At 52.0% G+C, this 27876-nt stretch overlaps 2 protein-coding genes across 6 annotated transcripts in view; one reads left to right on the forward strand and one right to left on the reverse strand.

Annotated features, from left to right (window-relative positions):
• Window positions 1-415: 415 nt before the first annotated feature.
• Window positions 416-16633, forward strand: PIMREG (PICALM interacting mitotic regulator). 4 transcript variants are annotated; one of them, XM_032498019.1, is made up of 6 exons: window positions 416-505; window positions 2531-2657; window positions 5155-5483; window positions 14074-14369; window positions 14852-14947; window positions 15998-16633. In XM_032498019.1, exons 3-6 carry the CDS (start codon window positions 5190-5192, stop codon window positions 16074-16076), a joined length of 765 nt encoding a protein of 254 aa, XP_032353910.1. In that variant the 5' UTR covers window positions 416-505; window positions 2531-2657; window positions 5155-5189; the 3' UTR covers window positions 16077-16633. The 4 variants fall into 4 exon arrangements, 3 of the variants coding, with proteins under 3 accessions (XP_032353910.1, XP_006177083.2, XP_032353909.1); XR_004326502.1 differs by lacking the exons at window positions 416-505; window positions 2531-2657 and adding an exon at window positions 4458-4529 and having other exon boundaries at window positions 15998-16182; window positions 16272-16633; XM_006177021.3 differs by lacking the exons at window positions 416-505; window positions 2531-2657 and adding exons at window positions 4458-4529; window positions 15588-15637.
• Window positions 16634-16794: 161 nt separating this feature from the next.
• The window catches only part of PITPNM3 (PITPNM family member 3), an 82162-nt gene continuing 71080 nt past the window's right edge, over window positions 16795-27876 (reverse strand). Inside the window, exons 16-20 of one of the 2 annotated variants that reach the window (XM_032497957.1) lie at window positions 27483-27631; window positions 27048-27197; window positions 26064-26247; window positions 22509-22637; window positions 16795-21028 (exon numbers count right to left, since the gene is read on the reverse strand). In XM_032497957.1, the coding sequence (XP_032353848.1) occupies window positions 20726-21028; window positions 22509-22637; window positions 26064-26247; window positions 27048-27197; window positions 27483-27631 (915 nt within the window). In that variant the 3' untranslated portion in view covers window positions 16795-20725. The remainder of the gene's footprint in view (window positions 21029-22508; window positions 22638-26063; window positions 26248-27047; window positions 27198-27482; window positions 27632-27876) is intronic. The other variant, XM_032497959.1, reaches the window with a different exon arrangement.

A 27876-nucleotide genomic window follows, 5' to 3' on the forward strand; every position in this document is an offset into this window, starting at 1 on the left:
CCCAAGATTTGCCCAGAGGAGGATGTAACATTGTGCAGGGAGGGAAGAGTCGGCAGGTGTCTGGCTTGGGAGACCACGAAAATGGAGTAAAAGAAGGGAGGAGCAGGTTTGGAGGAAATTAAGGGACCAGCCCCCTCACCAGCCCCACTCCTGCCTCCCCTACAGAGTCTGGCTGAGGGCAGTGGGCTCTCCTGTCCCCTTTGGAGGGTCTCAGCCCTGTGCCCTGGGACCCAGGCATTTCGAGTTTGAAAGTGAAAAATAATGTGAAGACTTGGTGTTTGGCGGCACCGTGTGGCCAATTCAAGTTCTTCCGTCTTGGCTCCCCAAGGCTTTAGGGGAAGGATTCTGAGCTGCATCAAACTTTCTCTTCCTGACCTGAGGCTGCCCCATTACAGGGAGAAGGGACACATGGAGAGACAGGAACACTGCACTAGGAGCCCAAGAGAGCTGCGTTCAAAGGGCTGATCCCACCTCTTATGTCCTGACCCTGTGGCATATGTAGGAGGTAAGATAGATATTTGTTTGGATTTTATTTTAGTTTTGTTTTTTATTGAAATATAGCTGATTTACAATGTTAGTTTTAGGTGTACAGCAAAGTGATTCAGTTATACATACACATACACATCTTTTCAGATTCTTTTCTACAATATGTTATTACAAGAAATTGAATATAGTTCCCTGTGCTATATAGTATGTCCTTGTTGTTTATCTATTTTAAATATAGTCATGTGTATTTGTTAATCCCAAGCTCTTAATTTACCCCTCCCTCGCCCTAAGATGGATATTTGATGGTAGAACTATACAAAGAAAAATCAAAGAGATGCTCATAAAAGCCAAGGGAGGGAGGACACAGACCAGGGGCAAGGGGTTGCTTCTGGAGTCCTGGCAATGTTGTTTTTTAACCCAGGTGATGGTTACATGGGTGTTTGCTTTATAAGTATTCATGATACGAGGCTTTATGTTTTCGGCAATGTTCTGGCAGTGATGTAATTCACAGTGGAAGAAACATTCTAGTCGTGTCTCTCTCACTGCTGCAAATTCTTCCTCTGTTTCCACTGCTTCCCTTTGCAGAAGGTCATAAGGCACACAGGGACTGCAGAGTATCTAGGGGTTGAACTGGCAGATTTGGCCCGTGGTTGGCAAGGCTGAAGGATGCAAAGGGAAGGGGGTGTTGAAACTGATGGGGGGGGGTTGGTTTCACTGCTGAGAAGGATGAGATACTCTGGGCACTGCCTCCAGACAGACCCCCCCAGCCACTGCTTGGCCTTCAGACTTCCCTCCTAATGGACTTCATTAAAATGCAACTCCAATAAACCTACTTCAGTCTTAAAATTCAGCAAAGGCTTCCCACTGCTCTGGGGATAAATTCCCCAGCCAATGGGGCCCTGCAGCCCTTGCCTCTTGGCTTCTCCATCTCGCTCTTCCTTCCTCTGTTCCTGGAATTTGGCGGAGCTCTGGCCTCCTAGCTTTGGCCTTTGCAGACCCCTCTATTGGAAAACTCTCCATCTCGCTTGGTCCCCATATACTAAGAGAACCTGCCCCAACCTCCCAGCTCCAATGGGGTTCTCCATCCCTTTTATGCCCTCTCATTGCCCACTAGACCTCACATTCATGGCATTTTGCACAGTTTAATGTCTGTTTCTTCCATCCCACTCGCAGTCCCATGAGGTCAAGTTAACTGGCGGATGTGCTCCATTTGACAGGGAGTTCTGAGCACAGGGCGGGGTTGGTGCTCCCTCTCCTCCTCTATCCTCCTCCTCGACAGAGGCAAGGATGGAACTGGACCCAGAAAGCCTCAGCCTGGGACCACAGATTGGTTTTTCCTCCTTATAAGGAGAACCAGGAGCCCCTGCACCCCACTCCCCTCCTCTGGGAGCCTGCTCCCCTCAGTGCATCCTCCTTCCCACCCTCCACGCCATTCAACGGGAGTGGTTCCTCATTCAGAAGAAACCGTTTCTTCCTCCTCCGGTTGCCATGGATACTTCTCTGCTTCACCTGGCCTGCCAGTCACGGTGCTGAGGGAGGGGGTGGAAAGTTCCAAGCAGGGAGGGCCCCGGGGGAGTATCCACTCTGTGGTTCCCGTACTTGATGTAGCCGTGGAATCTCAGGTTAAGAATTCAGATTTCAGAGTCAGACCTCCGGGGTTAAACTTCCAGCTGCGATCTGTTCCACCTGTCTGAATCTCAGAATGGCCACCTGTAATGGGAATACAAATAGTACCTGCTTCATAGGGTTGCTGTGAGGATTAAGGGAGCACTTTGCATCCACATAGTAAGCGCCTGACACCCAGAAGCTATTGTGTCCACGCCCGTGGTGCCCGTGCCATGCACTGCAAGAGGACAGGCACGGATGGACAATTGTACCAGACAGTCCAGCGGGACAGGCTTTGTTTCTGTGTCAACTTGCCTGAGTCTTTCCCACATGTTCAACTTTGTTTTCAGAAAAATAATGATTCTTGCTTTCCCCGCCTCCTCTTTCACTGGGTAAGGACCCCCATTAAATTCCCTAATTACAATAACAAACTCAACAGGTGTCCCAGAAGTGTGGGAATGAACATTTCAGACCCTTGGGAAACAACTCAACCAGGAGAAGAAGTTGAACAGGCAAAACAGAGTGATGTTTTTCAAACCACAGCTCACCACTCTCAGCGAGCCATGGTAAGATGCACGTAGTAAGCTGGCCCCCAGCCTGTTTTAAGAAATGAAATAGGAAATAAAATATCAAGGCACATAGCACAGAGTGGAGGGTTGTTTTCTGAAATTTTGGTTTCACTTACACACATGTGCGTGTGCTGGGTGTCTCACAGTGGGTCCTGGTCCCCCAGACGTGATGTTCCTTGTGCAAGATCACTCACATACACTCACACACACGTTCTTTGCTTGGTGACCTCACTCTCTAGGTCTCAGCTTTAAGTGACAATGTTTGTGTCATCATTTTCTTTGATTAACTCTTGGCTATTTGATTCATTTACATCTGTCTCCCCACACACTAGATTTGAGCTCCCTCCTGGGGGTAAGGAATGTGTCTGTTTTGTTGACTTTTGTGGACCATTTTTAGCACAGTGCTTAATCTATCAGACACAAGGAGGTATTTGGAAAGCCAGGGAGGGGAGGGGACACAGGGAAGCAGGAGACCAGGGTGATGCAGCTGGGGCGCGCTGGTGTAAGGTGCCTGCAGCACCCACAAGGAGATGAGGGTAGGGGCGCCTAGGATCCGGCTGGATATACCTGCCGGGGAGAGGTGCAGGCTGAGGAGAGGCAGTGAGGTGTGCTGGTGAGGCACATGGACCCTGGTCCCAGACTGACAGAGTTTGAATCCTTGGCCGTGCCACATACTAATTGGGGGAAATTGGGACCCAACCAAACCCATTACAGCTCCGTTTCCTCATCCAGTTCTAGGCTGCAAAGAGGGTCTTGTGAGTTCCTCGTATAAAGTGCTTGGAAAGCCAGTACTTGGTGCACAGTGAGTGCCTCTTGCATATTAACTGTCCTCATCCCATGGTGAGATTACCCAGGGATGAAGAGGGCGGAGGACAGAGCTTCAAGGAGCCCATCGGTCGAAAACGAGAGTAGGGTTGTAGGGGGTGGAGGCGGGGGCAGAGAGAGTTCCAGGTGAGGACAGCAGCTAGAAAACCAGGAAACCGGGCGGGGAGAGACCAGCGCTGCTTTGAAGTCACGTAAAAGGGGGGGGGGGGGGCTTCTACAAGGAGGATTTCTGAGCTTATTTGGATGCTAACGGTTGGGAGGCATTCACGCGGACAGAGGGAAGGGTCAGGGGGTCAGGGGGGTGGGGCTTAACTGGAGGAGAAGGGGAGGGGTACTTCGGTCTGTCCCCACTTCCAGGATGGCTTTTCCTGGGGTCAGTGTAGGTGGCGAGTTTGAGAAAAGCAGAGGGGAAGTGCCTTGTCTCAGGAAGGGTCACGAGGGAAATTTGAAACAAAACCTCCACGGAAACCCAGGGCTCTGAGCTTCCAGCCCGTGTTCTCTTGGACAAAACTACTGAGACCGGGTAACTCTAGCTCAATGGTAGAGCGCATGCCCAATATGCACATTCTGGGTTCAAGCCCCAGTACCTCCACGAAAAACAAAAACAAAAACGTAGGAGCCCGGGACCCCGCCTCCGCCCCGCCCAGTCAGACCAGCCTAAACCTTGGTGGTTAAGGAGGGGGCCCAGGGGCCCCGGGCCGAGCGTCGGGAGGTGGCTCTGGGGTAGGGCCGGCGCGGGCACGGACTCCGCAGGCAGCGCGGGCGGGCGGGCGGGACAGGCAGATACAAAGCGGCCTCAACGCGTGGCTCCCCGCCCTGCGGACATTCAGAGGGATGAATGGGGACGGCAGGGCCAATCCGAGAGCAGGATTCGCCGCCACTAGCCGAGGGGCCAATCGGATCCCTGGCACGGCAGCGGGACGGGGATGGAGCCAGTCAGCTGTGAGGACAGGGCCAGGGGGCGGATCCGCACGGAGTTTCAAATCGGCTAGGTGGACCAGGAGCAGCTGTGGTCAGCGTCTGGTCAGCGTTGGGCGCTGTTGGGTGAGTGCAAGCTGGGGAGCGGGGCGGCTCCAGTTCAGAAGACCGGGGACGGGGACGGGGTAGGGGGAGCCCTAGTTAGGACGGGAGGTTGGAGGGGTCTCTAGTTAGGACGGGAGGTGAGGGGTTTAGGGTTAGGACGGGAGGTTGGAGGCTCTAGTCAGGACCGGCACGGCATGTGGGGCCCTGGGTGTAGCCAGATGGAAATCGGAGTGTCTGGTCAGCCCACGGGAGCGCGCTGGGTCAGGGTGAGCGTGTGAAAGAGCCGCTGGTCCTGCCCCGGGCCAAGTGCTGAGGCTTGGCCACAGCCGGTTCTGACCTCCGCCCTCCCCGCCTGAGGCGGATAACGGAAATGAGGCTGGAATGAAAGAGCTGTTTTAGACACTTGCAGCAAGGGACGCTTGCTGACCGGCCTTGTTCAGCCTCTACCCTCTTCTGGGCCTCGCTGAATCCTCTTCTAGAAAGCATTGTCCTTCCTGTTCCCACAGTTGCCAAGTGCCCCACCCCAAGGGCCTCCATCCCATCTCCTCCCGGACCTCCGTCCCCTGCTGGTACCCAGGCTCTCTGTGGAGCCTGGGAATGGGATGAGGGGATGCTTTGCTGACCTTCCTTTTGATCTCCTCCCCAGGATCTGGTGGGCAGAACAGACTCTTGGCCAGGCAGATGGCTTCTCGGTGGCCGGGCGTGGGGGCCACCATACGTCGGAGATCGCTCCAGAACCAGGAGCAGCTGGAGGAGAGCAAGGCCCTGCAGCCTGCAGTCGGCCACCCCCAGACGTCCAGCGGGGCCCTGGGCTCCCTGTGCAGACAGTTCCAAAGGAGGCTGCCCCTGAGAACAGTCAGTCTCAATCTCGGGGCGGGCTCCTCCTGGAAACGCCTGGAAACCCCGGAGCCAGGGCAGCAGGGTCTCCAGGCAGCAGCTCGCTCAGCTAAGAACGCCTTGGGTGCCGTGTCCCAGGTAATGCTGACCATGCTCAGGTGTGGAGGGCTTCTTTGGTGCTGGATAATGACTGCCCCCAAGGAAACCCCAAGAATATAGACTCCCTGAAGACAGAGACTTTGATCTGTTTGCTGTATCCTCCACACTCCAAATAGTTCCTGGCACATAGCAGGTGCTCAACAAACAGCTGGATGTTATGGAGTGTTACACAGTGTTATGGAGGAAACAGAGCCTCACAAGATGAGAGAGAGCTCTATTGCAATAGGAAATCACAAGCACGGGGCTAATGATCGGGGAACACCAAAAAGAAGCTTAGCCAGTGAGGCTTCCCGGAGGAGGTGATTCCATGGAATTCACCCAGGAAAGGGGACATATGAGGAGTGCACAAGGCAGGTGAAATAGTCCAGACCCCGGGTTGAGGGAGAGCAAGATGCTGAACAGAAACGGCAGGAACTTAGTCTGTGTATGACCAGAGGACAGGGCAAGGTGGAACATGAGAAAGGGTCCAAGCTGAATGTGTTTAGATGTTCCCAAGAGCCATTAGGAGCCCTGGGAGCCAGTGGGAAGAGTTTTCAACAGGGGGAGGAATTGGGTCCAATTAGCAAATTAGAATCTGTTTTGGTTTTTTTCTGATCTAATTCTCTTACTTTATTTTATTTTTTATTGAAGTATAGTCGGCTTACAATGTTGTGTTAATTTCTGGTGTACAGCATAGTGACTCAGTTATACATATATACATACAAATATATATACACATATTCTTTTTTATATTCTTTTTTATTATAGGCTATTACAAGATGGTGAATATAGTTCCCTGTGCTATGTAGTAGGACCCTGTTTGTCTTAGAACTTGGTGGGGTTTTTTTGTTGTTGAAGTACAGTCAGTTACAATTTGTCAATTTCTGGTGTATAGCATAATATTTCAGTCATACATGTAATACATATATTTGTTTTCATACTCTTTTTTATTATACATTGCTACAGGATATTGAATATAGTTCCCTCTGCTATATGGAAGAAATTAATTTTTATCCATTTTATATATAGTAGTTAATATTTGCAAATCTCAAACTCCCAATTTATCCCTTCCCACTCCCTTTCCCCACCCATAACCATAAGTTTGTTTACTATGTCTGTGAGCCTGTTTCTGTTTTATAGATAAGTTCATTAGTGTCTTCTTTTTTCTTTTTTCTTTTTTAGATTCCACATATGAGTGATCTCATATGGTATTTTTCTTTCTCTTTCTGGCTTACTTCACTTAGAATGACAATCTCCAGATCTATCCATGTTGCTGCAAATGGCATTATTTTATTCTTTTTTATGGCTGAGTAGTATTCCACTGTATAAATATACTACAGCTTCTTTATCCAGTCATCTGTCGATGGACATTTAGATTGCTTCCATGTCTTGGCTATCATATATAGTGCTGCTATGAACATTGGGCTGCATGTATATTTTTGAATTAGAGTTCCCTCTGAATATATGCCCAGGACTGGGATTGCTGGATCATATGGTAAGTCTTTAGTTTTTTAAGGAATCTCCGAACTGTTTTCCATAATGGCTCCACCAAACTATATTCCCACCAGCAGTGTAGGAGGGTTCTCTTTTCTCCACGCCCTCTCCTCTCCACCATTTATCTTGTGTGGACTTTTGAATGATGGCCATTCTTTACAGGTGTGAGATGATACCTCATTGAAGCTTTGATTTTCATTTCTCTGATAATTAGCAATATTGAGCACTTTTTCCTGTGCCTATTGGCCATTTTTATATCTTCATTGGAGAATTGCTTGGTTAGGTCTTCTGCCTGTTTTTTGATTGGGTTATTTGTTTTGTTTTGTTGTCATTAAGTTGTATGAGCTGTTTATATATTCTGGAAATTAAGCCTTTGTCAGTTGCATCATTTGCAAATATTTTCTCCCATTCTGTACATTGTCATTTTGTTTTGCTTATAGTTTCCTTTGCTGTGCAAAAGCTTGTAAGTTTAATTAGGTCCTATTTGTTTACTTTTGCTTTTATTTCTATTTCCTTGGTAGACTGCCTTAGGAGAACATTGCTAAGATTTATGTCAGAGAATGTTTTGTCTGTGTTTCCTTCTAGGAGGTTTATAGTGTCTTGTCTTATATTTATTTGAGTTTATTTTTGTGTATGCTATAAGAGAGTGTTCTAACTTCATTGATTTACATGCAGCTGTCCAGTTATCACAATACCACTTGTTGAAGAGACTGTCTTTTCTCCATTGTATATTCTTGCCTCTTTTGTTGAAGATTAATTGACCATAGATCTGTGGGTTTACTTCTGGACTCTCTATTCTGTTCCATTGATCCATATGTCTGCTTTTGTGCCAGTACCATGCTGTTTTGATTACTGTAGCTCTGTAGTATTGTCTGAAGTCTGGGAGGGTTATTCCTCCAGCTTCATTCTTTTTCTTCAGTACTGCTTTGGCAATTCTGGGTCTTTGGGGATTCCATATAAATTTTAGGATTATTTGTTCTAGTTCTGTGAAAAATGTCGTAGATAATTTGGAAGGGATCGTATTAAATCTGTTGATTGCCTTGGGCAGTATGGCCATTTTAACAATATTAATTCTTCCAATCCAAGAGCATGGGATATCTTTCCATTTCTTTAAGTCATCTTTAATTTCCTTAGTCAGTGTTTTGTAGTTCTCTCTTTCACCTCCTTGGTCAGATTTATTCCTAAGTATTTTATTGTTTTGGATGTGATTTTAAAGGGGATTGTTTCTTTACTTTCTTTTTCTGCTATTTCATTTTTAGTATAAAGAAATACAATTGATTTCTTATGTTAATCTTGTGTCCTGCTACCTTGCCAAATTCTTTGTCAGCTCTAGTAGTTTTTGTGTGAAGCTTTTATAGTTTTCTATATATAATATCATGTCATCTGCATATAGTGACAATTTTACCTCTTCTCTTTCAATTTGAATCCCTTTTATTTCTTCTCTAATTGCTATGGCTAGGACTTCCAAGATGATATTGAATAGAAGTGGTGAGAGTGAGCATCCTTGTCTTGTTCCATATTTTAGTGGGAAGGCTTTCAACTCTTCACCATTGAGTATTATGCTGGCTGTGGGTTTGTCATAAATAGCTTTTATTATGTTGAGATTTCTTCCTTCTATACCCACTTTGGTAAGAGTTTTATCATAAATGAGTGTTGAATTTTATTAAATGCTTCTTCTGCATCCATTGAGATGATCATGTGATTTTTATCCCTTCTTTTGTTGATATGGTGTACCTCATTGATTGATTTGTGTATGTTGAACCATCCTTGGGTCCCTGGGATCAATCCAACTTGATCATAGTGTATACTCTTCTTTATGAGCTGTTGGATTCTGTTTGCTAATATTTTGTTGAGGATTTTTTCTATGTTCATCAATCATATTGGCCTATAATTTTCTTTTTTTGGTAGTTTTTGTCTGGTTTTGGTACCAGGGTGATGGTGGCTTCATAGAAAGTGTTTAGGAGTATTCCTTCCTCTTCAATCTTTTAGAAGAGTTTTAGAAGAATTCGTATAACTTCTTCTTTGTATGTTTGGTAAAATTCCTCAGTGAATCCATCTGGTCCTGGACTTTTGTTTGCAGGAAGGTTTAACTGCTGATTCTATTTCACTTCTAGTGATCAGTCTGTTCAAATGATCTATTCTTGATTGAGTTTTGGTGGACTGTATGTTTCTAGAAACTTGTCCATTTCTTCTAGGTTGTCTAATTTGTTGCCATATAGTTGTTCATAGTATTCTCTTGTGGGGTTTTTTGTTTGTTTGTTTGTTTGTTTTTTGGTATTTCTGTAGTGTTGGTTGTAATTTCTCCATTTTCCTTTCTTATTTTATTTATTTGGGTCCTCTTCCTTTTCTTCTTGGTGAGCCTGGCTGGAGGTTTGTCAACTTTGTTTACTCTTTCAAAAAACCAGCTCTTGGTTTGATTGATTTTTTTTTCTGCTTTGTTGCTTTTTTTTTTTTAATCTCTCTTTTATTTCTTTCCTCCCTGATCTTTATTATTTCTTTCCTTCTCCTGACTTTGGGTTTTGTTTGTTCTTCTTTTTCTAATTCTTTTAGGTGGTAGGTTAGGTTGTTATTTGAAATTGTTCTTGGTTTTTGAGGAAAGCCTGTTTTGCTATGAACTTCCTTCTTAGGACTGCTTTTGCTGCACCCCATAGATTTTGTGTGGTTGTGTTTTCATTGTCATTTGTTTCAAAGTATTTTTTAATTTTTTCTTTGATTTCATCATTGACCCATTGGTTTTTTAGTAGCATGTTGTTTAGTCTCCATGCAGTTGTTTTTATTTCATTTGTCTTTCTGTGGTTTCATGCCATTAGTAGTCAAAAAAGATGCTTGAAATAATTTCTATCCTCTTAAATTTGTTGAGACTTCTTTTGTGTCCACGTATGCAATCTATCCTAGAGAATGTTCCATGTGCACTTGAAAAGCATGTATATTCTGGTTTGAGGGGATGTAATGTCCTAAAAATATCAACTATGTCCAACTGTTCTATTGTGTCATTTAGTATCTGTGTTGTCTTGTTGACTTTCTGTATGGAAAATCTGTCCAGTGATGTTAGTGGAATGTTAAAGTTTCCTACTATTATTGTGTTCCCATCAATTTCTCTCGTTATGTCTGTTACTATTTGTTTTGTACATTCAGGTGCTCCTATATTGGGTGCATATATGTTAACAAGTGTAATATCCTCTTCTTGTATTGCTGCTTTAATCGTTATGTAGTGTCCTTCTTTTTCTTTCTTTATGACCTTTGTTTTAAAGTCTATTTTGTCTGATATGAGTATTGTTACCCCCGCTTTCTTGTCATTTCCATTTGCATGAAATATCTTTTTCCACCCTCTCACTTTCAATCTATGTGTGTCCTTCACTCTAAAGTGGGTCTCTAGGCAGCATATTGTAGGCTCCTGTTTTATTGCCCAACCTGCCACCCTGTCTTTTGATTGGAGCTTTTATTTCATTGACATTTACAGTAATTATTGATAAATGTGTGTTTATTGCCATTTTGAACTTTGTTTTCCAGTTGATTTGGTATTTCTTCTTTGTTCCTTTCTTTTTCTTTTCATTTTTCTTTTTGTGGTTTGATAATTTTCTTTTGTATTAGCTTGGTTTCTTTGTGATTTTGTGACTCTATTGTATGTTTTGATTTGTGGTTACCCTGTTTTTCCAAGTATGTGAACCCATTACTGTATCTGTTGACTTTAGACTGGTAGTCATATAGGCTCAAACACATCCTAAGCAGAACAAAAAAAGAATTGTTTTTTTAAATCTACATTTTCTTGTTCCACTCTGCCACCTTTTATGATTTTGATGTCCTCTTTTACATCTTCATGTTTATTCTCTTGCAGCTGATTGTAGTTATTGCATTTCCAGTTGTGGTTTTCTCTTTTCTGTAGCTTCCTGCTTCTTTTCTATTTAGTGTAGACCTTTCATTATTTCTTTTACAATAGGTTTAGTTTTTGCTTGTCTGTGAAATTCTTTATCTCTCCCTCTATACTAAAGGGTAGTCTTAGTGGATAGAGTAGCCTAGGTTGCAGCTTCTTCTCATTCAGAACTTTGAATATATCTGGCCACTCCCTTCTGGCCAGCAGTGTTTGTGTAGAGAAATCAGCTGAAAGCCCTATGGGGGTTCCCTTGTAACTAAGTTTTTTTTTTTCTCTTGCTGCCTTTATCTTTAACTTTGGCCATCTTAATTATAATATGTCTTGCTATAGGTCTGTTTGGGTTCTTCTTGTTTGGGACCCACTGTGCTTCCTGTACTTGGATATCTAGTTCCTTCTTTAGGTTTGGGAAGTTTTGAGTCATGATGTTTTCAAATTTCAATTTCAATTCCTTCCCTTTTCTCTTTCTTCTCCTTCTGGGACCCCTGTATGCATAGGTTGGCATGCTTTATATTATCTGGTAAGTCCCTTATATTGCTTTCATTGGTTTTCCCTTGCTTTTTCTGTCTGCTGCTCTGATTCAGTGATTTCTCTTGTCCTGTCTTCTAAATCATTTATTCATTCCTCTGCATTATCTAGTCTGCTTTTGACTGCCTTTAGCTCTGCTCCTATCTCAGCCATTGAATTTTCTGATTTTAATAGCTCCTCTTTATAATTTCTATTTCCTTTTTATAGTATTCTGCATTTGTATTCATAGTCTGTCTTATTTCCTTCAGTGTTTTGATCACCACCTTTTTGAAGTCATGATCTAGTAGACTGTCAAGGTCTATTTCATTGTTTGTTATTTCAGGGGACTTCTGTGTTCTTTTAATTGGGAGTGGTTCCTCTGCTTCTTCATTTTACTTACACTTCTCAGACTCTGTGGATTTAGGAGTATCAGCTATCTACTGTGATCCTGAAGGGCTGTTGGGTTTTTTTCCCTCAAGTGTGAGCATTCCTGTGTAGACTGTGCACATCTAGTAATTTTGTCACAAGGGATGTTTTTAGTATAGAGGCCATGTCTTTCTTCCATGTGTGTTGACTCTTATTACTTTGATTGTGGTTGTGGCGATCAGAGTCTGCCCTGGTTGTTGAGCAGGGCCTTCTTTTTGTTCTGTGGTTGTCACAGCTCTGACAGGGGCCAGGTCTGCTCCCCTGTTGCTGGAATAGAGGCTTCTAGACCCATTTCTGAGCTGCAGTATGTGGTAGGCCGGGTTGGAGTGCTTCAGCTGGAAGAAAAACCGCCGAGCGTACCTCCCAGGAGATGTCCACCAGGAAGTGTCTTCTGGGGTGTTGTCTGTCATGTGTTACACGGGCTAACAAAGTACTCTTTGTTGATGCTGCCCTTGTCCCCACCTCAGCCACGGGAATGTCAGCAACCTGCTCTGGTGTCCCCCAGGTTCTGCACCTGCACAGCCACCAGTGCAGACCTGCCAACGTCAAGCACTAGAACCCACCATGGCGAGTGTGCAGTCACACACCTGGATCCACTGCAGGGTCAGCACAGAGACTCCAGCCCCACGTCTGCGTTAACACCAAACCCACCCCCACTGTGCACCAGAACTCCGCTCATTGCTCATTCCTCTTAGAGGTGCAGGTCCACAAAGGCTTGAGCAGAGCAAATCTGCCCTCTCTGCCTGGGGCTATAATCAAATCTCAGTCTCACCTGTGAAGTTGGGTGGCCCTTGGGTATGGATTCAGGATTCCACCCCTCCTCTGCCTGGGAGCTGCGCATCAGCGATAGTGATGGCCATGACTGAGCCCCGCCTCTCTTCTCACAAGAACACGCCCATCAACAGTGGTGCTGAGCAATGCCCTCTGGGCCAGCAGAGACAACGGCTATGGCCCTCCCCGCCTGGAGCATCAGCAGTGTTGCTTTTTTTGGTGGGGGTAAAGGGGTCCCAGGATGTTCTGCTCTGCACACTCTCACAGCCACAGCCCACACCACACTCCAGCCCCCTAAGGGCTGCAGCCCCACCACCACCACCCCGCCCCGGCTCGTCACTGAGCTCCAGCAGCCAGTCCGGCCCACCCCTGCCATCTCGTGTCTCAGGCTAGGGATCTCAGGGACCGTCTGTGCTGGTTTCTCTCAGTTCTTTCTGCTAAGCGGCTGCTGCTTTCTCCCCCAAGCCTCAGAAGCTCTCTTTCTGTCCCTACTGACTTCCCTGCTGGAGAGGGGGCACCCCAGCATGAGGGCACTTTTCCTCCTTTGCTGCTCCTTCCCCACGGGACAGGTCCTACACCAGTTTCCTTTTTCTTTTTTTCTCCTACTGATTTTTGTGAGGAATCTTCTTGTATTTCAAAGTAAGAGATACTCTGCCAAAGTTCAGGAGGTGTTCTGTGTGAATTGATGGGTCTGTAGATGTAATTTTCAGTGTATTTGTGGGAGAGGGTGAGCTATGTGTCCTTCTACTCCGCCATCTTGGCACTGGCCCCCTAGAACTTGATTTTTAGCTCCTTGATGGACAGTGGGTTAGAAGCAGATTTGCCCCGAGGGGGCCTGGGGGGCTGGCCTTGCCAAGGAGTGAGCAGCTTTAAGAACTGCTCAGAAGGTAGATTCGAGAAGATTTGGTACAGATGTGCAGTGTGGGCAGGAAGATGCCACATGTGTTGGGTGTGACATGTCCTTGGGCCTTCCAAGTGGACATGTCTCCAAACCTGGAGCCAGAGGTGGGGGCTGGGGGTGTGACACCCAGGAAGGACCGAAGTTGTGAGAATGGACCGGCCTCCAAGGAGAGAACTGGGAGTGGGCGGGGCGTCTCCTTGGTGTCTGAGTGGGAAGCTGTTTCTGGACACTTTGTGGAGAAGCCTCTGAGCCAAATATTAGTCCTTGAGAAGGCTATCCATGCAACAGTAGAGGGTGGATTGGAGTGAGTGAGACCAGAGGCAGGGAGAGAAATTATTCCATGTATCCTGGGGGTAGGCCTGGTCTTCTCTGGGCCTCCCCTTTGAGTCTGGGTCAGTCTGTGTCCCAGAAGAGGGTGTGGACTTAGACCACAGTGGTTCTGCTGCTGACACAGCACTCACCCCCGGGGGCTGGGAGCTGGATCCCTACTGTGGACCCATTTCACAGGGACTCATGCGCACCCCTCGCCTGGAGCTGCCTGGACTTGTAGGACAGCTGGTGGGCTGGGGGGTTGGAGCTATGCCTCCGGGCTCTGGGGTAGCTCACCTGTGTACCTGTCACAGAGAATCCAGGAGTCCTGCCAGAGCGGCACCAAGTGGCTGGTGGAAACCCAGGTGAAAGCCAGAAGGAGGAAGAGAGGGGCACAGAAGGGCAGCAGCCCCCCAGCTCACAGCCTGAGCCAGCAGAGCAGCTGGCTGTCGGGAGCCGGCCCCGCCCGCTCAGCCCTGGACCCTAGGGAGTGGGAGCATCGCCACCTCTCTGCCCACGCGGGCCCGCGGGCCCACCCAAGGCGGCGGTCCAGGAGGGAGGCTGCCTTCCGGAGCCCCTACTCCTCGGCAGAGCCCCTCTGCTCCCCCAGGTAAATGGACTAGCACCTTGCCCACCCCCAAAACACTAACCGGGCCCTGGGGCTCCGTGGAGCCAGGAAAATCCCAAGCCGAGTCACACCGTGCTCTGGCCCAGCTGTGCCCCGCTAGGTTCTTCAGGGCCTTGGTTTCCCCATCTGTCAAAGGAAGAGGTATCACACTCACCCAAGCTCCTGGTGAACCCGGAAGTCAGTTTTGAAGCCATCTGGAGGCCTGAGGCTCAGTTTTCAAGTGGAGAAAGCAGTGCTCAGCTCTGCAAGGTCACCCATCCTTGACCTTGGCCTGGTGGGCCTTGATCCAGCTGTTTTCTGCCAGCTGCTCCAAGCTGCTCTGATGTCACCTTCCGGAGTGGGGGTCTGGGGTGACATGTTCCCAGCACCTGCCAGTCCTCACCTGGGCCCACACAGCAGGCCCCAGTGCTGGGTGGGTTAGGGTTCCAACAGTGACTGTGCATGCGGCTTTTCCTTCCATTCAGCGAGTCTGACAGTGACCTGGAGCCTATAGGGGCAGGAATCCAGCGTCTCCAGAAGCTGTCCCAAGAGCTGGACGAAGTCATCGCAGCTGAAGAGAGGTGAGTTGGCCTGCCGTGCTTCAAAGCGACATGGCCGGGAGGGACCCCTGAGCCAGGCCACTTTTTTTTTAAGGCAGGCCTCTGGTTCTGGCTCTGCCCCGCTGTGTGACCCTGCTCATGCCTCACCTTCTCTGAGCCTCTGTCACCTCATCTGCAACATGCATAGGTCTCCTCCTTGATGAAAACCTAGCTTGGGGTGGTGGTGAAGGCCACACCCTGGATGTGTGTGGCCCCCTGGGCCTTGGGCCCCCATATTTCTCCATCACCTGGAAGCTGACATTCGGCCAGGTACCTGGTTCCTGAAAGATCTGCCCTTCCTCCACCACTCCCCTTGGCTCCTCTCTGCCCTGCCCACCCATGGAATTGGGGAATGCAACATGACTGCCTCAAAATGCCTGGTCTGTCTGCTTAGGACCCCATCCCGGGGGCAGGGCCTGGGCTGGGAGCTGCCGTGACTGGAGGCCATTTGTACGTGCTTGTGATGGGCTCTGAGGTGGGGCCCTGTCCCCTCTGAATACCTGCCGAGGGGGCCACGTCCCCGCCACACCGCGAGGTCTGCTCTTGTCTGGCTCAGGCAGGGAGGGCCCCTCAGAGCCTGCTGCCCTCAATGGCGTCTTCCCTCCCACTTTCCTGCCTCTAGTGGCGACATGACTGTTTCTCTCATTCGTGACTGAGGACTGCGCCCTTCAGGTAATGGCTTCCTCCCAAGCATCTTCCTCCTCCTCCTCTTGCATCAGCACATAGGCATATTTGCAGGCATGTTAGAGAACTGAATCTTTTCTGGAAAAAACCCACAATGGGCCCAGCAGAGCAGGAAGGATGCAAGTCTCCTGACCTGTCAGGAGCTGGAGCCACTGACCTCACAAAGCCCATCACTAACAGAGCACCTGGGCCCCCAGGCAGCCATAGAGACCCCTTCCAGCTCCTCATTTTGCGGGGGGAAGGCTACGGTGTCCCCAATTCCCTTGCCTTCCCCACCATGAGGGGCCCGGAGGGAGCACTGTCTTGCGGGAAGCAAGCCGTATCTGACCACCACGCCCTCACACCCAGGATCCGTGCCTCCCGCCAGTTCCTGAAGACCCAGGAGCCAGCAGTGTCCCTGGGCCGCTGCCAGCAAGGACCTGACTAACAAAAGCCCAGTGGAGGCTGCTCGGGGACCTCTGCTCCGACCACCGCTCGGCCTGCCAGTGATCACCTACCACAGCCTGCGAGTGACGCAGGGAGACCTCGGAGAGGTGGGGGAATCGCTTACTCTACTCCCTTTCTGGGCTTCGAAACTCATCCCTCACGTGAGCTTTATGGGCGCCTCGTTTGTAACATGCAGTACAGGCACCCGGGAGCATCTGACAGCTCGGAGCAATGTGCCCGGAAGTGGGGTCTGCAAGGAGTCAGCCCCGTGTCACCGATGCCGGGGCTCACGGAAACCCAGATTCCAGCTCTGGTTCTCGTACCAAAGCCCCAGAGGAGCTGGGCGAGATGACTATCCCCTAAGACCCTGGGTCCCAGGTACCTAGTTACATTCTCAGCACAGGGCACTGTGGGTGCACGGCCCCATCCAGTAGTTATTTCTGCCCTTTGTAAATTATTTAAGAAATCCACTTTGCCATTTTATTAGAAAGAAACCAGTTTATGACTTTCCTAGATACCATTGCTTTTTCATAATAAAGACCCTCTTTCTGCATTTGACATCTGTTGGTTGGCACTGCCACCCCGCTCGGGGCAAGAGGTCTGTGGTTTGGGGCCCAGCTTTGTCCCCCTCACCCCTCCCCACCCTGAGCATGCCTGCCCCCGGCTCAGGGAGAACACAAACAGGGAGGGTCTCTCCACTTCATTCAGAGCAAAGCATGTTTTAAAGGCAAATAAGGTTTTTATTTAAGTGACAACGTTTGAGAGTTAAAAACCAGCTCACATCAAAATCAAGACCAGTTGTAAAAATCTTTAACTCCATAATGCTGTGTTTGTCATGTTAGAAACCTGATATTTTTACATTTTCTCCTCTAACGGATTTTGTACAAGGCAGCCATGAGAAAGATAATAAACCTTTTTCACCACAGAACCATCCACCACAAATAATACTGAGAGTTACACACTTAGGAACAGTCAGACAGACAGGACCAGACAGGCTGCCACCACCGAGAAAACAAATGGAAAAGGACAGCGGGGTCTGAGGGTGGGAGTCCTCGTGAGCGGGCCGCCCTCCTGTTCCACCCCTCCTTGGTGTCACCTGCTGAGGAGGCTAGGGTCACACTCTTGATTTTTTTTCCCAACCACCCTGCTGGTTTCTCAGCCAGGAGACAAGGACCCTGGCCAGGCCTCACTGCTTGGACTTAACCCTCCTTAGGATTTTTAAGAACGTTCCCCCAAGCCCTGGGGGGACAGAGGGAGGGGAGGGGAGGTGTCTTTTGGCTGAGCCATAGAGAATAGTTTTCCAGAGCACTTGGCACCCAAACCCCCGGGGATTTGGCAGGAAAGGTGGTTATTTAAGGCGCAGTCAAGCTGCGAGGCTCCGCAGGTAGGGCGCCCCTCCCGGGCGGGGCTGCACCTGGGCTGGGGGGACAGTGTCCCCGCAAAACCAGCGCCACCTCGGGACCCATTTTATGTGCAGGACATTTCTGGGGCATGGGCATGGGCTCCAAAGTGGTCAGAGTACTGTTTAAAAACCATGAGATCCAGCCTCCCCTCTTTCAGAGAGCCCCCCAGTAATGTCAGCAATACTGGGGTTCACACAGGGTTGCTTTCTGTGGCCCAGCACCCAGACTGGAGGGCCGTTCATCCACATGCGTGAGTCTTACTTTTTTTTTTTTTTTTTTTAAACGTATCTGTTGCGGAACTTAAGAGAGGCATCAAGATCTTTAGAAAAATGCCACAAGGCCAGAAGAGGCGGCCCTGGCTACAGATGCACCCTGAACCCCAACAGGGCGAAGGTAGGGGAAGGCAGCAGGCAGGCGGGCCCTCCGTCGGGACAGCCACCAGATTGGGAAAAACAAACATGCCACGCAAGAAACAAGGAGCTTTGGTCAGGCAGGAAGATCTGTCTTCCAGCTCCTGCGGAGCAGACCCACGGGAGCTGGAAGGATTCTCTAGAAAACAGCCAGATTGAGGGCCACAGAACTACTCGGGGAGGGGCAGCGGCACCCCCTTCGGAGAACACCACAAGTTGGTTCTTTGTTTTTCTCCAACTTAACTGGACGGACAAAATCAAACAAACCACTAGCAGAGAAAGTGCATATTGGTTACAGAGTTGCTGTGAATGCAGACACAAGTTGTCTGAGTCTGATCTCTGTACAGAACCCCCAGGTAAACACACACACACACACACACACACACACACACACACACACACACAGTGTACAGAACCCCCAGGTACACACACACACACACACACACATACATACACACACAACCCAACCCAAGCTCCCAGGGCGTGGTGTTCACAATACCTCGCTGTACACCTTCAGCATCTCAGGAGCAAGTCATCAGAGCCCCAATCCAGAGCTCCAGAAGGGAAAGGGTGGAGGTTCTCCTGCTGGGGCCCACGTCCCAGCTCCAACCCCCACAACATCAGAACCCTGCTTCCCCGAGTCTCCACAGTCCCCAGGGTCCCCACATGCTCTCTTTCTCCTAACCTGCAGTTCTCAGAAAGGGCAGAGGGACTCTAACTGGGGGAGAAGCATCTCGTGTTAATTATTTCAGCATTCAAGAGTGATGCATCAGTGGTTTCTGCAAAAAGGAGCTGGAGTTTCAGAGAATCAGACTTAGTCAGCCCCAGGGTGTATTTTGGAAAGGAGGGGCAGGATTGGAGCTGAGGTGACGATGCTGTAAGAGCTGGTGCCTAATGGAGAGCCAGGAGGAGGAAATGCTGAAGGAGGGATGGGCCCATTGTGAACTGCCAGGAGGCAGGACCAGAGAGGAAGCTGAGGGTGATCACCCCATCCCAACAGACTTGCCAGCAGCTCTGGGCCTGGGTGCAGATGCAGTGCCAGAAGTGGGGCAGAGAGCTGGCAGACAGGTGGCGTGGATGTGGCAGGAGCTGGCAGACTGCAGAAGACACAGTTCTAGTAGAGAGCAGGGGTGGGGGCGGGGAGCCCAGATCCCTCCAGCCCCAGCAGGGCACCGAGTTTGCCCGGTGATTCAAGGCAGCGGCGGCATCAGCCGCCCCGACCAGCAGCCGCCATCGGGAAGGACATTGGCCACATGGGAGCTGCAAGAGGTAGACACTGAGCAGAAGCGACACTGAGCTGACACAGGTGCCTGCTGTGTACACAGACGTCTGGGCCCTGGGGCAGCCCGGCCCCTGACACAGCCCTGACTGAAACAGCTGGACCAGCCTAGTGACAAGCCGCAGGGCCTCAGAAGCCGCTAGGCAGCCCCACACGCGGCGGCTGCGGGTCTGGGCCAGGGAACGGGGGGAGTGCAGGAGACCAATCCCCAGGCCAGGGGCTCAGCAGCAGGAAGGCCTGGGCAGAATCTGAGGGGCCCCCAGGAGAGCCAAGCCCTGCCAGCCCCAGGGGATGACCCAAGAGGAGGTGATGGGCACTAAACCAAGCTGAGTGGCAGGGGGGAAGGGAAGGGAAGAAAACAGTTTGAGCCAAAATTACATGAACCCCAGGAGCTCTGGGATCTCAGCTGTGTGCCTTCCAGGAGGCAAAGGGAGAAATCACTCTGAGCAGAGCAGGGGCAGGGTAGCCAGATCAGTGCCCTCTGGGGGGATGTCTCTGTCCCTGGGGCATCAGTGGAAAGCAAACCCTTCCGTGGAGCAGGGATCCCAGCAACCCTCATAGAAGGACTTCCTTTGAAGTTGTGGGGAGATCGTAGCTCCCTACTGGCCCCTCAAAGCCCCTCTCTCAGCCTGCATGGAGGGTATAGATCACTGGGCGCTCTGAGGGGCTCGTAGGCCTGAAAAGTCTCAGAGGGCAGAAATGCAGGACAGCCTAGGAATCAAAATCTCACACCCATCTCAGCTGGGGAGACCCTCCAACTACATAAGGAAGGCAGGGCCCAGAGAGGGCAAGCAACCAGCTCAAGGGCTCACAGCCAGCCCAGCAAAGCCAGAGCCCAGGGCCACAGCCTCACAGGGGAGGGCACCAGGCAGGACTCTAGGGAGAGGAATGACCGTCCTCAAGGGCCATAGGTGAAAGGTGAGGACAAGAAAGGGGGGGACAATGGACAGCTTCAGGAGGACAGACCGTCAGCACCAGACCCCGCCCCCCAAGGGCCATGGACAGACAGCTGACACAGGATGAGCCCAGGGACATCCTCTCACTCCCAGAAAGTGGCCACTTTGCCATAGGAGAGCCAGGCCCAAGATGGTGACCCAGGATGCCACAGGGAGGGTGGGCACAAATGCCACTCACCCCTCCAGCAGCCGGCCGAGATGCTGTACCTGTCAGCGGCTGCTGATCACCGGACTGGGGGCTTCTGCCTTTAGGGCCTGCCTAGCTTCGCCTCGGCAGCTCACAAAGATGGCCAAACACTCTAGCCCCGGCAGGCCTGCGCCCAGGATTACACAAACATCAGCCGCGACTGGGGCTTGTGTTGCAGGCGCGGGGGAGCAGCCGCAGCTGCACTGAGACTCCTGGATCTCACCCCCTCGCGGCCCAGGGAGCCCCCCCAAGGCCGGGCAGGGTCCCACCCCCCCAGCTGATCCGACACTGCTGGACAGACACGGGAGGGAAGGAGCAGGAAAAGACCTGTGTCTGCCGGGAGAAGGCAGCCCCTCCCGTCCCCGCAGGCAGCCCGGTGGGCGCCCCCACCCCTGCTCTGCGCACAGCCTAGCCCTCAGGGCACCGACTCGAACTTGGGGGGCCCGCGCGCCCAGCTGAGCGCGGGCAGGGGCCGCTCGTGGTCCTTGTCGGACTCGGGCTGACTCTGGGCCCGCTCGGGCTTGGGGTTGGCGGGCGGCTCGGGCTGCTGCACCGACATGGTCCGGCGCAGGTGGTTGCGCTTGCGCAGGAACTCGGGCTGCGCGTGGAGGCCGAAGCTGCCCTTCCGCAGCATCATGCGCGAGCTGGTCTTCTTGGGCCGGGAGCGGTGGCCGGCCTCCAGCGCGGCCAGGTGCGCGGCGTAGCCCTCGCTCAGGAACTGCGGGGAGGGCGGCCGCGAGGGTGGCGTCAGGCCCGGGGCTGGGCGGGCCCTGCTCCTGCCCCCACCCCACACCCCAGCATCGCCCTTTCCCTGGACCACCCCGCTTCTCCGGGAAACTGCGCGCATGGACCGCTCCAGGCTCCCCAGCCGCTTTGGAAAACTGAGTGCTTCTATCTGTCCCTGTGGGTCACACCAGAGTCCTCTGGCTTCCTGATGAGGTGACGCTCCCATCCTGGTCACTTTCACTAAAATCCCCCAAAGCTAAGTCTCCCCGCCTCCTACAGCTGCTACCCCGTGGAACGTCATTATTTTCTGGCCCCCACAGCTGCCCTTCCTGCCAATCCCTCCCACTGGGGCCTCAAAACCTTGCTACTCAAAGTGTGCACCATGGACCAGCAACATCAGCAAAACCCAGACCCTTGACAGGCACTCTTGGGCCCCATCCCAGGCCTAGGGAATCCGAATCTGCATTTAAATAAGATCCCTGGGTGATGTGTGTGCAGATGGGAGTTTGAGAAGCCCTGCTCTCACAGTTCCCACTCTGAGGTCCCACCATCTCTGACCCACCACCTTCTTGTCATTCTCAGGCCCTCCCACTCTACATGGCCCAAGAGGAGATCATCACGTTCCTTTCAGTCACCTCCTTCTTTATCCCAATAATGGCACCACCTACCTGGTTGCCCGGGCTGGAAACTGGGCCCCACCCTTGACTTTCCCTCTCTCATCCCACATGCTGTCTGATGGGTCTGTTACCAAATCCAATCCATCCTGCCTTAGAAATGACTCTCGGACCCTTGGCCTTCTCTGCCCTGCCACTGCTTCCCTCCTCTTCCTCTGATGCGCCTTCCATCTGCAGCCTGAGGGATCTCCTTGAATCACAAATTCACTCCAGAGACAGAGTCCCAACTGGGCAAGACATACAGTCCATCCACAATGGACTGCTCCAGCCACCCCCTCCCCGCCCTGCTCTCCCACATCACACTCAGCCAAGCTGAGCCACATGCAGCCCCCAGAATATTCACGTGCTCTGCCACCCCCTGACCTGTGCTTTTGCTGCAGCATCTGTCACAAATGCTCCTCCAGCCTCAGGCCCTTCCTGGGTAATTCCTTCAAACTTCCAAAAACCAAACTCGTCCCTGAGTCCGGCTTAGCTGCTCCTCTGTAGGGTCTTATCATTCATTCACTGTCATTAAGGCTCTTGCCACACTGCATTGTCCCTGGTTGCTAACCATTCCATCTCCCCCACTAGACTGGATGACAGGACATACAAGTCCACCAAGGAGCTCCCCTGCACTCAACTCAGTGCCTGGTCCAAAGCAGGTGCCCAGTAGTGTTTGTTGATTGAATGAGTGAGCAAATGAAGGAAAGAACAAATAAATGACTGAATGAACAAACAAGGAAATAAACCTTCTCCCCTCTCCCCATCTGCTGGTCCCACTCCCCCACCCTTCCAACCCCCAGCCCCACCACCACCCACCTGGCACTGGGTTTGGTACTTCTTGGTGGGCCGGCCCACAATGAAGATCTGGGAAGGTGGCAGGCCCAGCATGCTGTAGACAGAGATGTCCTTGGTGGAGCCATAGGCTGCGCTGATTTTGATGAAGCACTGAAACACAGGGCAGCTCATGGAGGGAGAGGGGCCCCAGTGCGTCCCCTACAAAGGATTCCCAGATGCCACCCCCACCCCAGAGCACTGCTAGGGGACCATTTACCTGCACAGATAGACTCCAAGTCATGAGTGCACCCTACATCAGGAACCAGTCCCCAGCAGTGGCTTCCCCTCCCGGCCCCTGCCCTGGGCTGCAGGCCCGATGCAGGCTCAGCGTGTCCATCACGACCACACCATTTGCCGCAGCCACGTGAGGAACATGACCACAGGTTACGAACAATGGGACGAAGTGCTCCTTTGTGGACCAGAAATTGAGTTCCAAGTTGACACAATCCAGAGCCAGGACTGGAGGCCAGTTCTGTCTGACCCCCAGCCCCAGGCCAACCACACAGTATCGGACTGTGGACAGTCATCCAGCCGCCTGGTCCTGGCTGGTCCGGAAGCTTCATCCCAATTCAGCGAACTGCCCAAGCTCCTCCTTGCTCCAGTGTCACTTCCACATCCTCACTTTGAGCCCCCATCAGTGCCATCTTCTGCCCCCTACTTACCCTCCCTGCTGGGACGATGCTCCCAGGTCACAGCTTTCCTTCCTCCTAAGTCCCGCCATCGCTGGGATAAATTCTGACCGCGTGGATAACCCACCCACCACCTCTGCCTCTCAGCTTCTTGAAAGTCAGTGGCAGTCACCCCGAGGACTCAACCCAGAACTGCCCCCTGTGGCTCTGAATGTCCACAACCCCACTCTGCCCGCCTCTCCTTTCCAGCCTCCCATGCCAGTGGCTCTCCAGCCTCACCAGCGCCTGCATTCTCTGTACATCCCCTCCCGCCTCACCACCCCTACCCCATCCACCTGGTCTCCCTGTGGCAGCCCTGTGTCCTCCAGCCTCCACCTCGGATTCTCCACCCCCCCCCCCATTCTCCTCTCACACCCACCTGGCCAAACCTCAGCCCTGGAGTTGCTGCACCATCCACCTTCTCCATTTCTACTTGCTGGCTACTGAGAGCTGCTGGGGAGACACAGAACGGGGCAGCTCTGGCCCTACACAGGTCATTCTCCTCCCTGAAAAACTTTGCCCAATTTTTACCTCCCTCCCTGAGCCCCTGCCCAGACCTGTAGGGGAAGTTGCCCTGGATCTCAAACCAAAGAAAGGTTGCCCTCAGCCCACCACCCTCTCCTTGTCAGCTAGTTTATTCCCAACCAGCCTCTAGCTAGGAGGGAGGGGCAGGGTCTTTGTCCTGCCTTATCCCACCTCCTCATTCACCTACTCTAGCAACTTCAGTCCAGGGGGTCCACTCCCCACCGCGCCACCCCTCCAAGCTGAGACCCACCTGCCCCGCTCCTCACCCCACTGCTTCTGCCCCGTTGGCCCACGAAGTGTCCCTTCCCTCCACCCTGAGGTCATCAGGGTCCAGCCTTCATCCAGTGGGCAGCCCTCACTGCACCACGCACGCTCACAGGAAGGGCAATCCTTCCCTCCCTCTCGAAACCCTCTCCTCCCTGACACCCAGAAGCCTCTCTCCTGGCCTCCCCTCCCTCTGGCTCTTTCTGGTTCCTCTGCTGGCTCCTCTTCCTGCTCTCTGGGGGACCAGCGTTGCTCAGACCCCTCCCTTGAGCCACACACTGGGGCTGACGGGGCTCGTGTCCCTTGGCCACAGCTCATCTTCTTCCAGCCTGGTCCTCCTCTGTGGCCTCTCTCACTGCATTCATTCACTCAGTTCATTCTACCAGCATTTACTGAGTGCCTACGATATGCCATCATTGCCCCACATGGCAAAGATGTAATAGTGACAAAGCACACACAGACTCTGCCTCCACGGAGGGTCAGGATCAGGGTCAGATCACCTTGCCCCCTCCTGGCCACCCAGGATGGACATCTGAGAGCTACTTACTCCCTCCTCCCAATCATCACTGAGTCCTGACAGTTCCACCCTCTGACGCTCCTGCCTGTCTATGCCTTTCTCTCCATTCTGTCCGAGACCACCACCTGGACTCTGATCCTTCTGTCTCTTGCTTGGGCAGTGGCCTCCCAACCGGCCTCCCTCCCCCTCGTATCTACCGCCAGTCTGTTCTCCACACAGCTGCCAGAAGGATCTTTCTACCACCCAAATCAGACACTGCCACTTCCCTGCTTTAAGCTCTTCCATGGCTCCCAGCTGCCCTCAGCAGAGAGTTCATGGTCTTGGCCCAGTTTTTAACATCTTCAAGGCCTGCCCAGGCCAGGCCCCTGATCACTTCTGGGACTTCATCTCCCACTCGGCCTGGGTCTGATCCCACACACACCCTCATCCTGAACACCTGCAGCTCTGAGAGCATCCCAGGTTCTTTTCTACCTCCGTGCCTTTGCACACGCTGTTTCTTTGGTCACCGGACAGACTCATGCTCGTGCTTCAAGACACAGCTTAAGAGTTACCACCTCCTAAAATCCTTCCACGACCTCTCTGGGCAAAGCTAGGTCCTTTCTCCTCTGTTTGCGCAAAGGGCCTTTTCTAATCACCCACCAGTAAACTGTCAATTCCCTTATCTTTCTTCCTGGAGGTCAAGGATTGGCAGACTGTTTTTTGTGAAAGACCAGACAGTAAACATTTCAGGCTCCACACTCCATCGCAACTACCTCACTGTCCCGTTGTAGCTCACGAGTGGCTACAAACAACCCACAAGCCAGTGATCGTGGCTGTGTTCCAGTGATACTTTGCTTATGGACACGGAAATTTGAATTTCGTGTAATTTTCACATGTCGTAAAATATTCTTTTTTTGATTTTTTTCCCCCAACCACGTAAAAGAATTAAAGCCACTCTTAGCTCACATCGCCGTAAAAAAAAACAGGCTGTGTGCCAGACTCAGCCCTGGGCCACAGCTTGTCAACATCAGCTCCAGACGCGCAGTTCTCACAGTTCTGTAAGCATCAGAATCCCCTGACAGGCTTGTTAAAATGCAGATTGCTGAGCCCCCTCCCCAGAGTTGCCGATTCAGGAGATCTGAGCAGGGACCAGAGACTGCATTTCTAGTGAGCTCCCAGGGGATGCTGTGCCATGGTCCTGGGGGCACAAGGTGAAAACCACAGGTCTGGGATGTCCCAGGTTCTGTTTGCCTCTGTGCAGCCCCAACGCCGAGGATCGAGAGGGAGCAGAGCAGGCACGTAAGTCTCTGCTGGAGGAGTAACTAGGCGCAGACATGAAAGTTTAGGCTTTTGGGTCAGAAAACTAAAGATGAATGTCTGACTCTGAGATCCTGGGCACATCCCTCAGCCACACCTTTCTCACCGATGGGGATAAGAATGCCTACCTCACTGGGCCATACAAGGACCGATGAAATGCATGTGAATGTGCTTTGCAAACTAGGCATCCACCCGTCCCATCATCAAATTGAGGGAGGAGGGGAGGAGTGAGGAGGAGGGAAGCCCCACCCACAGCCGGCCACTCACCTCCTGCATGAGGTTGCGCAGGAAGATGGCCTTCTGCCGCAGTGGGTCATGCACCAGCCCGTCCGAGAAGAAGATCATGCCCTGTGGGAAGTTGTGCTGGGACAGCCACGACACCACCCGCTGCTTCTGCATGTCCGGCCGCCCCGTGATGTAGAGGATCATGTAGCCCAGGTCCTGCCAGTGCCTGGCGAGACGGCATTGCAAGGTCCAGCCCGGCCCAGGCCCCGGGAGGGCCACTGGCTGCCCAGCGGCTTGCCCTACCTGCTGCAGCCCCAAGAGGCCAGAGGAGTGCTAGGGGAAAGCAAGGAGAACCCCAAAATCCACAGTCCTGGTTGAGCCCCTCCAAGTCCTGGATATCTCCCCTGGATGATCGAGGGGCACCAACCACATGCCCACAACCAAACGGTCCCCACTGCAGCCCCCTCTGCTCAGGTCTCCTTCTCCGCGATGCAATGCCGCCATCAACACTCAAGTTTCTGGGGCTAGACACAAGCCCCCTTGATTCTTCCCTTTCCCTCAGCCTCCCTTCCTTCTTCCTCCAATCAGTGAGACTGATTTCGGCAGGATATTTACTCCACCCTCTCACTTTAATTCCACTCTGCAGCCTTAGCTCGGGACCCATCACTCTCCCGGCCACTGCAGAAGCCTCCTGGAAGGCCCCTTTCCCTCCAGAGCCCCCAGTCCTATCCAGCCTGGGCCATGCAACAGGTTACTTAACCCCCAGGATTTCAGTTTCCCCATCTGCTCAGATAGTGTTAGAAGAAATGGAGGGAGAGGGAAGGAGAAACTGAAGTCTAGAAGGTGGCAGGGAGTTCCTCAAGGACCCTCAGTAAATTCCTCCTGGAGGTGAAGCCAGGACTTCCAGCTTCGGCCCAGAGACCAGTGGAATTCCTAGAGGAAACGAGAAAAACCCAGCCCATCTACCCCAGGGCAGCTAGCCCCTGCCCCCAGGCGACAGGTCCCCTGCAGGGGGGTAGCACTCACCGGACAACGTCCACTGCCCCTGGCCGGACCTTGGGGTCACTTCCCATGATGGAGACACTGGCTGCAAAGGAGCCATCGATGCTGAACACCACGCACTCCATGCCCCGGGGCAGCACCGTGAGGTAGCTCATCGCGCAGGTCTGGTCGCCCCTGAAAGGTGCCCACCTGAGATCAGCCATGCGCTCAGGGTCAAGTGTCAGCCTGGCGCCAAGGTCAGCCTGTGGCTGGGCTCGGAGCTCTGTCGGGGCCAGGAAGAGGGAGAATCAGGGCAGCATCTCCTGATGCCACAGCTGCGACCTCATCCATTTTCTTCTCTCCCTGCAGACAGGGACGGGGCCTGACAGATGGCACCCCAAGGACCCAACCTCTGGGCAGGCCTCTGGAAGGGCCAAGGAACTGAGTGAAGTTGCCACGAGAACGTCCCTTGGGTCTCACCTGACGACCATCTTCACGGGGTAGACGCCGACCCCCAGGCGCCGGGGCCGCGGCACACTGTACGTGATTCGGCCGCTGCTGTTGGTGATCTCCGTGTCCAGGTGAACCCAGCGCCCGGAGGACGGCTCTGCCATCACCAGGATGTCCACCTGCAGGCAGCAAGGGGGGCAGGGACTCGCTGAAGGCTGTGGGGCTGAAGGCCCAGCTTAGGGGCTGGGTGTGGGAGCTCTGCCAAGACCGCAGGGCTGGGGTCCTGCCTGGTGCTGTTTCCTGCCTCCTCCCATCCTCTCTCTGCTGCAGCCACGCCAGCTTCTTAGAGGCACCCAGTCCCTCACTCCTGCCTCGCCCTCCCGGACCTGTACAGCCAGGCCCTGGTGCAGTCCTCGCCCCACAT

The sequence above is a fragment of the Camelus ferus genome, chromosome 16, assembly GCF_009834535.1.
Source record: "Camelus ferus isolate YT-003-E chromosome 16, BCGSAC_Cfer_1.0, whole genome shotgun sequence".
NCBI lineage: Eukaryota > Metazoa > Chordata > Mammalia > Artiodactyla > Camelidae > Camelus > Camelus ferus.

Bases quoted from the DNA above. Each gene is read 5' to 3' on its own strand.
- PIMREG (XM_032498019.1), top strand. From the start codon at position 5,190: ATGGCTTCTCGGTGGCCGGGCGTGGGGGCCACCATACGTCGGAGATCG. The intron at 5,484-14,073 runs GTAATGCTGACC...TACCTGTCACAG, and splicing joins CCTTGGGTGCCGTGTCCCAG to AGAATCCAGGAGTCCTGCCA. The intron at 14,370-14,851 runs GTAAATGGACTA...CCTTCCATTCAG, and splicing joins GAGCCCCTCTGCTCCCCCAG to CGAGTCTGACAGTGACCTGG.